Below are 14,316 nucleotides of genomic sequence, written 5' to 3'. Positions count from 1 at the left end.
GGGCAGTATCACGAGACGGGCGGTACTGCAAAACGTTCATGGGATGTGGGCGTCGCTGGCGAGGCCGGCATTTATTGCCCATCCCTAATTGCCCTTGAGAAGGTGGTGGTGAGCCGCCTTCTTGAACCGCTGCAGTCCGTGTGGTGAAAGTTCTCCCACAATGCTGTTAGTTAAGGAGTCCCAGGATTTTGACCCAGCGACGATGAAGGAACGGCGATATATTTCCAAGTCGGGATGGTGTGTGACTTGGAGGGGAACGTGCAGGTGGTGTTGTTCCCATGTGCCTGCTGCCCTTGTCCTTCTAGGTGGTAGAGGTCGCGGGTTTGGGAGGTGCTGTCGAAGAAGCCTTGGTGAGTTGCTGCAGTGCATCCTGTGGATGGTACACTAATTGAATGGCAGAGCAGGCTTGAAACTGAATGGCCAGTTATGTTCCTATGTTTCCAATACCTATTTATAGGTTTGACCCAACCGATATTTAATCCAGACTTTTTTATGTTACTGTTTATTGAATTATTTCTATTTACCCACTCTAATTTATTATCTTTACTTATGCTTTGAAAGTCTCTTTGCCTTACCCCCTCAAGCTATTATATGGTAAAAACTGTAAATTTGAGTTCAGATGAGTAATTTCTTTAAAAAAAACTTAGTTCTTTGCTTGCTTGTCGATTTTTTTTGATGGGTGGGAAAAAGTCCAGCAATGGTTCTTACTATAAAAGAAAGATGGCCAACTCATCTGCTAACACTCCTAATTGGCAGTGACACCGTATGCAAATACCGGGTTTGCGATTTGCTGTATCCTAATTAACAAATTGCGGTGTTAGGGAAGACTCCTAGCATACATCCACTCTTAAACCAAAATTTAAGCACTAGATCCTCACTTAGCTGTGTTATTTATGCAACTTAATTGAAATTATTGAATAATTGCATTTCATTAGGGCAAAAATATCACACCATTTTCTGGAGTAGACTATGGAATGTGCTATGCAGTGTATCCTAATAAATTAATTGCATCAAATCTACAGCTTTCTGTGTGTATCTTTTATGTTATCTATTATATCTAGTCTGTGGAACTCCCTTCCCCAGAAAGCGGTGGAGACAGGGTCATTGACTATTTTTAAGGCTGAGTTAGATAGATTCCTGATTAACAAGGGAGTCAAAGGTTATAGGAGGTAGATGGGAAAGTAGGGTTGAGGTCACAATCAGATCAGCCATGATCTTATCAAATGGCAGTGCAGGCTCGAGGGTCCGAATGGCCTACTCCTGCTCTTAATTCGTAGGTTCGTACGTATGTTCGTATGTTGCCCACCTAACATTTAGTAGCCTGGTACTACTTCCTCTATTTCCTGCCAATAATGTGTCTTAACTCTTATTTTGCACTGTAGTATCTCCATAACAAGCATCCTTATGACTTCCCTGAATGTGTGAAATGATTGATTACTTTTTTTGCTGTAGAATCGCACCCACTAAAAACATGGATGGCTCAAACTCAAACCTTTTAGTTCTTGTATCGTTAACAAGGACAGCAAACTTTCATCGTGTGTGCCAGTGTGTGAATTTCTATTAGCTGAGTTTGAAAGTAAACGCCAGAGGTGAAGTGAAAGCAGTGCACAAACTGTACAATGATCGATATCTAATAAAATATATACTTCAAAATCTTTTCAGTAAAGTTTCTTTATTCCGTTAGGTATCAGAAATGAACAAAATAATATACTAAGAAGGATGAGGAGATTGCACAATATAGTTTGTTAGTTTTGGAGCTGTCAGCTAGGAAATAACATTTTTAAGATTCGCTGACAAGCTGGCAAAATTAATTAACGTTCCCGGTCTTGACATCTTACTTTCCAACACAATTGTAAACTAACAGAAGCTTCACAGATAGGTTAATACAAATCCTGACTGGCTGCAAATTGCGAGATTTTTAAATGCCATTTGCCTTTAAAAACATTGCTTGTTTTAAATCAGGAAGGCATTATTACTGTTTTGCTGCTGCTATACAGGACTCCTGAAACAAGTTTTGCAATCTAAAAAACTTTTCCCGATCACTTCATTTGTAAAGCAGGCCCGATCGCAGTGAGTCATTTCTCATTGACTTCTGCTCAACAGCTAACTGAGCCCAGATTTACCGTGGCCTGGATTTTTCTCCTCTTGTCCAAATTGCAGAGGCACAGGACTTCTGCCTGCCCACCTGATATCATTTGTGGAAACGGGCCTAACTTTCCATGCAGGGTGGATTTGGAGCATTATCCCTGCTCCTGTGCAGCTGCTGTGGATGAAATACTGTAGCTGCTGAAAGGGATAGGTGCATTAAAAAATTCAATGTCACAGAGATTTCTGTCTGTCCGCAGATGCTGCCTGATCTGCTGAGTGTTTCCAGCATTTTCTGTTTTTGTTTCAGATTTCTAACAATCTATATGCTTAGGAAACTAGGAACAGGAGGAGGCCATTCAGCCCCTCGAACCTATTCCGCCATACAATGAGATCATGGCTGATCTGAATCCTAACTCCATCCACCTGCCTTGGCTCCACATCCCTTAATACCCATGGCTAGCAAAAATCTTATTGATCTCAGATTTAAAATTATTAATTGAGCTAGCATCAATTGCTTTTTGTGGGAGAGAGTTCCACATTTCTACTACCCTTCTGTTGACTTCTGTTGCAAAAGAAAAAGAACTGATACAGCTTCACAGTGCTAGGACAAGCTTTTTTATCACCTCACATTCGTATGTTGGAGAAAAAAAACATATTTTAACAATATAGTGCTTGAAAGCTGCATTGTAGAATAATTTCCCGGAAAGCTGGTAAATAGCATTATAATTGAAGTCCATATGTACAAACAAGTATTCATATTAATGATGCAGTGTTGGGGCTCCAATTCACAAAGAGGTAGAATGTGGCTTTGTGTCTGCAATTCCCCACAACAGTTTGCAATCTCAGCTCAGAAGGCATTTCCCATAGAAAGAAGTATTAGATGAGAGTTACTCCTGTGGATCACACTTTTGCATCTGCTGTTGGCTGTTTTCCATTGTAAGTAGTATCAGGGTAAGTCTGGTTGCATCATCTTACCCGGGGAAAGGATGTGCCACAGGGAGAATATAGGATCGCCACAAAAATGTAAAAAAATTACAAGAAAAGTACATATATATGTAGGCACATGGCCTTGACTGCGAAGTTATAAATTAAAATTGACAAAGTAGCTCACACAAAGCTCTTCTATAGTACATGGATTACTGAGCAAATTTGAACACTTGGGGGGTGATTTTAAATCCCAAGAATGGGTGGGTTAGGGGTGGGTGGGAATTGAAAACAGCTGTTTTTTTGGGTCGCAACCGCAAAATTTTCGGATCGGCATTTCCAGTGGGAAACCTGTACTTTTACACGCCGACGTTAAACCCGGAAATAAAGCCGGGTTGCGGTCTCCACCTGCCCCCAGTCCACCTGTTCTTGGGGTTTAAAATCACCTCCTTGGAGTGTATCTTTCAATTAATGGTGGTTTTAACTAGGACCTATTCATTTGCACTATGTTGATCAAAAATTGAGAGGCCCATAATTCAAAGTGTCATTTGGAATAAAGTTAATCCAAATAACAATTTGATTCTTAGAAAATGTAGTTTTCAGTTTGGGGTTATGAAGTCTGCTTGCATATTCATATTCATAATACAGAATAGAAAGCTGAGGTAAATCACTCTATAGAAGTGGAGTCTTCCCCCTGTATACAGTTTTATGTGCACATGTTCATATTCGTATACCATGTGTACTCAAAGCGTTAAAAGTAAGCAGAATTTTGAATGTGCAGACTGTTTTGCGGATATATTTTAATCCACAGTTTTATATTTTTCACCAACCCTTGGCAAACTATGATTGGAACAATTTGGCGTGTGAGCAATTTACAGTGATTTAATTGTGAAAAACACAGCACCAGTTTGAACTATTCTTTTGACTAATGCAGTTTATAAACAAGTGCAGGTGTTATTCCGGTCTTGTAAAGAGACTTGTTGAGGACCTCTCCAGTTTCTAATTAATGAGATGTAAATCAGTGCAGTCCTGTCATTGCATGTCCATGGATTTGAAGTTGTGCCTCAATTCCACTGTACCAGGAAACGCATTATTGAAGTCATCCTGGTCCACGTTAAGCATATTCCCTTGAGGCCAGCCACAGTGTGGCATTGGGCACAATCACTGGACGAGATCATCCTTGGACTGAGTATCAGTGCGTGCCATCGAATGAGTGGGGTAAAAATAAATTGGTTGAAGAGTGGCAGGAAGAATCTATGGGACTTACTAGCAAAATATAAAAGATATGCCGATTGTCAGAAAACATGGAACAGGTTATTAAAACTTTTTCCATGTATAAATGATTGTATGTCTGGAACGAAAGGGCTAGCCACTGCTTCGAGCTAACATTTTGTTTATATATGTTACATCTGTAGCACACATTAATAGTACAGATTATATTTCACTCCACCTTAAATAAATTTATATAAATGCATTTTATTAAACTATTGTAGACAGTTAAATATCATAGTTATTTAATACTTATTTAAATCCTGTATTTTCTTTCAGATATTGAAGCCTACTGTAATTAATCCTAGTGAGATTTTTGTTCCTCATAACATTGACTTTGGAATATCTGGGGCTGAATTTATGTTGCCTGTTGCAAACACTGTTATATTTATAGTGGAGATTAAAAAGTTCCCCCTTTCAGAGACTAGCTGCTTTATTAGGTATAGGATGACGCTTCTTTGCTGTTTTGGTCACAAGAATCATCTCCAGCCTGGAAGGATAAAAGACACACCCTCAGATTGTACAGGCAATACTGGAGGGTAGATAGCAATAGTGCTGCAGCACTGAGCGTAACAATGCAATAGGAACAGAAATGTAAAATCTCAGCAAACATCATTCACAACACAGTATCGGAACTCTTGCTCATGAGCACTGCATTTCATTCCCTGAAAAATAGGAGCATATCAGCCCACGGAAAATTGGAAAAGAAAGAGATTGTGTTTAAGAAAGCTCACTCACACATCTCCACCGTTGGGATGGGAAAAAAGAGAAGTGATCCAGGAAAATGTCAATTATATTTATGCAAAATGAGTGCAGTGGCTTTCTATAGCTAAAAAATGTTGGGCACCTTTGACTCCTCTCCCCCTCTTCAAAAGCAACATAGTAACAAACTAGCCCACCTTCTCAACGCATCTGATGTATTAAAAAAACAGCTACAGAAATAGGTCCCTTGCTTTTGGCTCACCTCACAATATCCTGCATAAAGCAAGTTTGGGACAAGCTGGGGGAAGAGCCAGCTGCTAGGCAATGAAGGTACATCCATCAGAAATGCCAGGTTTGATTATTTGCTCTACGTCATAGCTACCGTTTACAATGGTAACTCTTCTGGGTAGAGCCTGATGTAACTTTGGCTGCATATTATTAGTCGGAGACTAAGAGCATACTATATCAAGGTTTAATCTAACAGACCTAGCATTTTCACAAGGAAGAATTGATTCATTGGTTAGGAGTGAATGAACTATCAGTGTCTGTCCCTTTTGTCTCTATTATTTCAACCTGATCTATTTCGCCTCATTATCTGACTCAATGTTGCACTGGAGTGATTATATTTGATGTGATTCTGTCCCTATAAGAATCATTTTTTTTTTAATTACAAAATTATATTGATGTTATATGTCTTCCTATTCTCTTTCAGAAGTTTTTGTCCCCCTTGTTTTGTTTTTGAGAAGTAAAGATACAACATTCATTCATGTGACATTTTGGATTGGTAGTAATTTTTTTCAATTAAAATGATGTCCAGTCCTTTTTTTAATAAAATCATCTGAACTTCAATTCAGCATAATCAGTCTTATTGTCGACGGTTGTTGCATTTGGGCTCTTTGCACCTTGTTGCAAAATGCTAGGTTGGGCATAAACAACATCTGGGTCTCTTGGCTGAAATAAAACAAAGTAATGAATATAACACAACTGGAATAAAGTATTCATTGTACATTTTACACAGTAATAAAATGATCTTGAGACTAGCAAGTGGTGTGGTGTTAGAATTATAGACTTGTTACAGTACAGAAAGAGGCCATTCAGCCCATCGAGCCCATGCCAGCTCTTTGTAAGAACAATTCACTTAGTCCCATTCCCCCGCTCTTTCCCCATAGCCCTGCAAATCTTTTCCCTTCAAATATTTATCCAGTTCTTTTTTGAAAGCCACGATGGAATCTGCTTCTACCACCCTTTCAGGCAACGCACTCCAGATCATCACTACTCCATGCGTAAAAAAAGTCTTTCTTCATGTCGCCTTTGTTCTTTTGCCAGTCACCTTAAATCTGCGTCCTCTGTTTCTCAACCCTTCCGCCACTGGGAACAGTTTCTCTTTATTTACTTTATCTAAACCAGTCATGATTTTGAATACTTCTACCAGATCTCCGCTCAACCTTCTCTGCTCTAAGGAGTACAACCCCAGCTTCTCCACGTATCCGAAGTCTTGTTGTTATTCAAATATTGCCAAGACCAGATAGCTGCAAGACTGCAGCATTGGGCTTCTAACTAAAAGACCTGAAACTAATCTACTTCTGAATTGATAATTGAAGTAGAAAGTTCTTAATGGATAAGATTCATAGATGCTCAGCCCTGCTACTGGGTTGACTCAGGACTGCCCATTGGTGATACACATGAACATGCTTCTGGTTAGTCTACTTTTCTCAGAAAAAAACGGAAGAAAGTACAAGCAAATACGTTTATTCCATCTTTTACACAAACTAACACAACTTTTAGAAATTCACCGGTGCCCAGTTCTAGATGTGAAGGTTGAAGGAACCAGGAATTAAAATCTAGATCAGCAGAGAAATTAATAAGGATTTGTTAAGTAGAAAGGCTAACAGGTCCTGCCGGCCTCTCCTCAGGTGGTCGTAAAAGACCTTGCTGAGACTGCAGAAACAGAATGCACACGATAGCTGTAAACAAAAGCATTGTCTAAAAGGGGTCTCATCAGTATACAGCTGCAGACACTGCTGATTAGTCAGACAGCTTCAAAGCTGTGATGAGACAGGGGTCTGCAGTCAGCTCCATGAGTGCAGATTGGAGAAGATAGTTGCCTAGGTAGAGGTGAAAGGGCAATCGGTCTAAAGCTAAAGATTTTGTGATAGGAAGAGCATAGGTATGAGACTGTGTGTTGCCTGGAGAAAAGCACAATCCAGGATCCCGAAGAGACATCAGGGACACCAGGGAACACCGGTGAAGAAAGTTTTTTGGACTGATCACCGTCCACGGTCATTCTCTGCTTAAAGGTCGTATTTGTTTATATCTGGGTTTGGGTTATAATAACCTTGAGTAAAATGGAACCGTCCTGTGTTGATGCTTCTCATTTCTCATTATATACCTGTGGGGAGAAGCTTCTAAAAGATCCTTTCTCTTACAAGGTGAAGCTGCAGTTGCAATGCACGCCCGAACTGGGAGGCCCGAGGCCGGCCTGAAATCAGGCCTCGGGCCTCATCTAAATAATATGGGTGAGCTGCCGGTGCCTATAGTGCCTCCACAAGTAGTTTGCACGACTGGGGATTAGAAGTTCAGGCCACCTGCCTCATTGGCAGAGGACCTCATGCAAGTGCTGGGGTTGAGGAGGAGGTGGGGGGGGAAACGGCATGACAGCGGGAGGGGGAACTAATTGTGGCCATCAGGGGTCCTACATGCATTTAAAAAATAAATCAAACCATACCTTTCTGGTGGTGGCCGATTCCTAGACCACATCCACACCAGGAAACCTGAACAGAGCAGAGCCAGAGCCTGCTCTGCTCAAGGCAGCCCATTTTCACAGAGGGGCCACAAAACAGGCATTAGGCCCTTCATTCAAAATGCAAGGGTCCGATCTCCTGTTTTGGATGGACACCTGAAAATCGGCCGAGGCCAATATGGCGTCAGACGTTTGTCAGGCATCCTTGGGACAATTTTGCAGAGCATAGCCCTGCAAAATTGTACCCATTGTACCCAGAAAACAGGTACAACAATAACCAATTTCTATTCCATATGCAGTTTTCCACATACCCTGTGCTTTATTTCAACAGTACCATTGATGAACAGGTACAGGGAAGAAGCAAGGTGCTTCACCAGGTGCAGGGATAATGTCATTTTAGCCATGTGTTTAATTCCGCAACTCCTCTGAGCCACCTCAATTGATAATGTAAATAATAGCTCATGTTTAAACAAAAATATTGATTGATATGGACAGATTGGTGAAATGGGCAGACACATGGCAGATGAATTTAACGCAGAGAAGTGTGAGGTGACACATTTTGGTAGGAAGAATGAACAGAGGCAATATAAACTACATGGTACAATCTTAAAGGGGTTGCAGGAACAGAGAGACCTGGGGGTGCGTGTACACAAATCTTTGAAGGTGGCAGGACAAGTTGAGAAGGCTGTAAAAAAAAAGCATACGTAGAGGCAGAGAGTACAAAAGCAAAGAAGTTATGCTGAACCTTTAGAAAACACTGGTTAGGCTTCAGCTGGAGTATTGGTTCCAATTCTGGGCACCACACTTTAGGAAGGAAGTCAAAGCCTTGGAGAGGTTGCAGAAAAGAGAACTGAAACTTAAGAGAGGCAAAGAGAGTGTATGAGAATAGATTAGCGGGTAACATAAAAGGGAGCACTAAAGTCTTTTATAAACATGTAAATAGTATAAGGGTAGTCAAAGGAAGGGTGGGGCTGATTTGGGACCAAAAAGGAGATCTTCTTGTGGAGGCAGAGGGCATTGCTGAGGTACTGAATGAGTATTTTGCATCTGTCTTCACAAAAAAAGAGGATGCTGCCAATGTCACAGTAAAGGGGGAGGTGGTAGAGAAATTGGATCAGATAAAAATAGATAAAGAGGAGGGACTTAAAAGGTTGGTAGCACTCAAAGTAGAAAAGTCACCCGGTCTGGGTGGGATGCATCCTAGATTGCTGAGGAAAGTAAGGGTGGAAATAGCAGAGGCTCTGGCCACAATCTTTCAATCTACCTCAAATAATGGTGCAGTGCCAGAGGGCTGGAGGGTTGCAAAGGTTACACCCCTGTTCAAAAAATTGAAGAGGGATAAACCAGGTAACTATAGGCCAATTAGCCTAACGTCAGTGGTGGGGAACCTTTTAAAGACAATAATCCGGGACAAAATTAATCATCACTTTGAAAAATATGGGTTAATCAACGAAAGCCAGCTTGGATTAGTTAAAGGCAAATCGTGTTTGACTAACTGGATTGAGTTCTTTGATGAAGTAACGGAGAGGGTTGATGAGGGTAGTGCGGTTGATGTTGTGTATTTGGACTTTCAAGAGGCAATTGATAAAGTACCACATACTAGACTTGTTAGCAAAATTGAAGCCCATACTAAAGGGGCAGTGGCAGCATGGATACAAAATTGGCTATGGGACAGAAAGCAGAGCATAGTGGTGAACGGTTGTTTATCAGACTGGAGGGAAGTATACAGTGGTGTTCCCCAGGGGTCGGTATTAGGACCACTGCTCTTTTAAATATATATAAAATGACCTGGACTTGGGTATACAGGGCATAAATTCAAAATTTACAGTTGACACGAAACTCGGAACCCTGAGGAGGATGGTAGCAGACTTCAGGAGGGCATAGACAGGCTGGTGAAATGGGCAGACAGATGGCAGATGAAATTTAATGCAGAGAAGTGTGAAGTGATGCATTTTGCGAGGAAGAATGAGGAGAGGCAATATAAACTAATTGGTACAATTTTAAAGGGGTGCAGGAACAGAGCGACCTGGGGATTTACGTACAGAAATGTTTGAAGGTGGCTGGACTAGTTGAGTAAAAGAGCATAAGGGATCCTAGGCTTTATAAAAGAGGCATAGAGTACAAAAGCAAAGAAGTTATGTTAAACCTTTATAAATCACTGGTTAGGCTTCAACTGGACATAAGAACATAAGAACATAAGAAATAGGAGCAGGCCCCTCGAGCCTGCTCCGCCATTCAATAAGATCATGGTTGATCTGATCCTAACCTCAAATCTAAAGAACACAAGAAGTAGGAGCAGGACCCGGCCACTCAGCCCCTGGGCCCGCTCCGCCACCCACAGGGCCTTGACCGATCACAACTCAGCTTCATGTCCAATTTCCTGCCCGCTCCCCGTAACCCCTAATTCCCTTTACTTCTAGGAAACTGTCTATTTCTGTTTTAAATTTATTTAATGATGTAGCTAAATTGGAGAATTGTCTCCAATTCTGGGCACCACAGTTTAGGAAGGATGTCCAGACCTTAGAGAGGGTGCAGAGGAGATTTCCTAGAATGGTCCCAGGGATGAGGGACTTCAGTTATGTGGCGAGACTGGAGAAACTGGGATTGTTCTCCTTAGAACAGAGAAGGTTAAGGGGAGATTTAATAGAGATGTTCATAATCATGAAGGGTATTGATAGACCAAATAAGGAGAAACTGTTTTGACTGGCAGAAGGGTCGGTAACCAGAGGACACAGATTTAAGGTGATCGGCCAAAGAGATGAGATGAGGAGAATTTTTTTTACGCAGCGAGTTGTTGTGATCTGGAATACACTGCCTGAAAGGGCGGTGGAAGCAGATTCAATAGTAACTTTCAAAAGGGAATTGGATAAACACTTGAAGGGGGGAAAACTGCAGGGCTACCCTGTAGCATGCGCGAATGCCTGAGGGTCTTTTGTTAATTGTGTGTATGATGCTACAGCACCCTGGCTTCCATTCTTTACTTCTCCGTGTCGTCACCATGCTCCTCCTCAAAGCACAGGCACAGTGGAGTCCCCAGAGGGAAATCTATTATTTAACCACACAGAGCTCCCTTTAAATTCTCAGCAACTTTCATAGAGTACCTTTAAATATTCACAAACTACAGCTCCAAAACAGCGAAGCAGATATGACCAAGAATAAATTTAATAGGAATTTTTAAAATTAGTCAGAGATTAGCTAGCATGCTTAGGGAAAGGGAGGGGGATGGTAATGTAATGGTTATGTTACTTGACTAGCAATCCAGACACCTGGACTAACGACCGAGAGAATGTGAGTTCAAATTCAATCATGACAGTTTGAGAATTTGAGTTGTGTTTTTTAAAAAGGACCCCCACCACTTAAAACGTCCACTTTTAAAAATTGCGGTCGCTTATATCAGCCAAAAAGCCATAACTGTTTTCAATTTCCATAAATGTCAATTTCAAAGTTGCTGGTAATAGCGTTTTAACGTTAGATCAAGGCTGATCTGTATCTCAATTCCATTTACCCGCCTTGGTTCCGTAACCCTTAAAACCCTTACCCAACAAAAATCTATCAATCTCAGTTTTGACATTTTGAATTGACCCCCAGCCTCAACAGCTTTTTGGGGGAGAGAGTTCCAGATTTGCACTCCCCTTTGTGTGAAGAAGTGCTTCCCGACATCACCCCTGAACGGCCTGGCTCTAATTTTAAGGTTATGCCCCTTGTTCTGGACTCCCCCCACCAGAGGAAATAATTTCTCTCTATCTACCCCATCAATTCCTCAACACCTCCATTAGATCACCCCTTAATCTTCTATACTCAAGGGAATATGAGCCGAGTCTATTCAACCTGTCCTCGTAATTAAACCCTTTTAGCCCTGTTAACCTTGCTAAGGTGCACTGAATGCAAGACAAACATTAGTTAAATACATCTCGTTATGTTCAGTACTTAAGCCCTTCTAATCTCGTGGAAATGGTGTGGGGTTACAGTTAGTACTAAGCACTGCTTGCTGTTTAAATAAAGCTGCAGGTCAGAGTGGAGCAGGAAACAACCGGGCAAAAGGACGCTACACAGAATGAACATTCAGTAGAGTACTGCAATAACGCTACCACGTTATACTGGCCATTGCGTATAGTGGGCAAATCGCGTTTACACGAACGCAGTGGGTACTGTTATCAGTAAAAGTAACCATGAAGCTGCTGGATTGCCATAAACACCCAAACTAGTTAACTAATGACCTTCAGGGAAGGAAACTTGCTGTCCTTACCCTGTCTGGCCTGTAGGTGATACTTACCTGGCAGGAGAGAATCTATGATCCCGAAGGCAGATCTCCCAGGACGAGTAGAAACAGCTGTAACCTGTTTGTAGCTTTTCGGACGTAGAGGTGGATCTCAATGCTGACGCCTTTTTCCAGTAAGGTGAAGACGGTTTCTTTTTCACAGCAACCAGGGGTTCCAGAGCACGGGGTGCGCAACGCCCTCAGGCTGACTGCAAAGACGGGTGAAGGACCCATGCCATGGCAACGGGACGTCTTTGTGAGGAAGGTTCTGTTGGGAACCTGTGGATTTGTGCCAGTGGATACCTTCTGCCTGCAGGACTTCCTGAGGAGCGGCTATTTCAATGTGACCTTCAAGAATGTCAAAGGATGCCCGAGGATGTTCCAGGCTTTCGAGGAGAAGGGGAAGGAAATGCCGTTTACGCTCCTCACCGCGGAACTGCTCTTCGCGCTTCCGCAGGAGAAGTAACGGACGCTAACGGTCCACATGTTCAACCCACATGTGCCCGTCGTGGGCGTGCTGATGTTCCTCAAGTGATACGCAGATGGAGCGGAGCATCGACGTCGCAGACATGCACGGGATCTGGACCAACAAGAGGAACATCCAGGCAAAACTGAGGGCGGATGCTGATGGAAACATCATCCACCTACCATCAGGCTTTGCGATTGGGACAAGTCGAGGGTACGTGGTGCACCCAGGGCAGCCCCAGAGTGTGCCGATCCTGCGGCAAACCCAGGCACGAAGCGGCCTCCTGCAAAGCAGTGATCTGCAAGAAGGCCACCAGACACTGGACTGTCAGGAGGCCAAGTGCTGCAACCTGTGCGGAGAGGCTGGTCACCTGTACAAGACCTGTCCAAACCGCAGACTAAGCTATATACGGCAGCGAGAGGCGAGGTGATGCAGGAGAAGAGAGCAGCAGTTGTAGCTGCCCCAGAGGAGGCCAGACCCCTGCCCCCCGTTGTGGTCCCACGTGAAAGGGCCAACGACCAGGAGGAGGACAAAGGGCAGGAAGGGAGTGTCCAGGAAACCAACCAAACCCTGACACCCAGCCCCGAAACTACCCCTGAGAATGCAGAGCCAATGGAAGGCAAATCAGGGACGGATGAAGGATGGATGATACAAGCAAAGAGAAAGAGGAAGTCCCGAAGGACCAGAGGCACGAACGCCAAAGGTGCAGCCAACAGCAAGAGGAGCTTACAGTCCCCAACAGACAACAGTGACCACTCCTCGGACAATGACCAAGGAAAGGGGGGGAACCCCACCTTCATCAAAGGAAAAGGCAAAACGCGACGGTGACCAGCGACACCGACAACGCGCTCCAAATCCAGGAACCTGAGAGCAGCAACACTCAGCTCCAGGACACCGGGAGCAGTGAGGTGCCCAGCGCACCCCAACTCCGGGACGCCGGGAGCAGCAACGCAGAGAGCGAGGTCCTCCAACTCTGGCCGAGCGGGAGTAGCAACACGGAAAGCGAGGTCCCCCAACTCCAGGTAACCTGGAGCAGCACAACGGACGTGGAGAGCGAACCCCTGGCATCGGACGAGGAGCCAGACTTGGTTGTGGATCTCGCGGACATACCACTCCACAAGACCCCGTTGTCAACCCCCGAGCGAGGACCCTCCCCCAACAGAGGACAGGCCTCCTTCCTCAGCCCAAGGACTGTCCAGAAGTTCCTAACACACCACACAAATGCAGAATCTGAACCCAGGGTCAAAGTCACCACTGCCCTCAACAACTTCTCCTTCGCATCCTTCCAGGGTGCCACCGGGGACATCGCTGACGTCTCTCAGTCGTCTGCACAAAAGAGCCCTGCAAATACACCTACACCCACTCTGCAGTGACCACAATGGGTGGCATCAGTTGTGGGTCTTCATAGTGATCCTCAGGAAAGGGCATTATTGCACAAACCAGACAAGATTCGCAAAGACGTGGCAGTAGTGGTGACAATATAATATGTAATGTGAGTTGATCAGAAATTAAATATAAGTAAAAACCATGACAAACCCTCAAACACCCTTGTGCATCCCCTTCATGCTCATGACATGTTTGCCTTACGCTTCCTACTGCACATATGTGATGCATGCCCTGTGGCTGAAGCACAGGTAGTGGCAGGTTGGGTGAGGCTGACCGTGAAGGAGATGCATCAGAGGGTGAGTATGAGATAGAGCCATGAGATTGTATGAGGATTGGGTTGAGTGGTAGTGGTGGGATGAGTACTGGCGAGGTGAGTAAGTGCAGTTAAGATGAGGATGAGCTTTGAGTGGGTGTGAGGAGTGATGTGACAGAGTAGTGTTGGCAGTGCAGAAGGAGATGTGGGGTGGGGGCAGTGATGAGGCA

The 14,316-nt window shown here is 43.6% G+C and overlaps 1 protein-coding gene across 2 annotated transcripts in view; it reads right to left on the bottom strand.

Annotated features, from left to right (window-relative positions):
- Positions 1–1,655: 1,655 nt before the first annotated feature.
- Positions 1,656–14,316, bottom strand: part of LOC137306180 (carcinoembryonic antigen-related cell adhesion molecule 5-like) — a 95,741-nt gene continuing 83,080 nt past the window's right edge. For both annotated transcript variants that reach the window (XM_067975259.1, XM_067975260.1), the window contains one exon: positions 1,656–5,934. In XM_067975259.1, coding sequence (XP_067831360.1) covers positions 5,818–5,934 — 117 coding nt within the window. In that variant the 3' untranslated portion in view covers positions 1,656–5,817. The remainder of the gene's footprint in view (positions 5,935–14,316) is intronic.

Source organism: Heptranchias perlo, chromosome 42 (assembly GCF_035084215.1).
Source record: "Heptranchias perlo isolate sHepPer1 chromosome 42, sHepPer1.hap1, whole genome shotgun sequence".
Taxonomy (NCBI): Eukaryota; Metazoa; Chordata; class Chondrichthyes; order Hexanchiformes; family Hexanchidae; genus Heptranchias; species Heptranchias perlo.
This window is presented reverse-complemented; position numbering and strand designations above follow the sequence as displayed.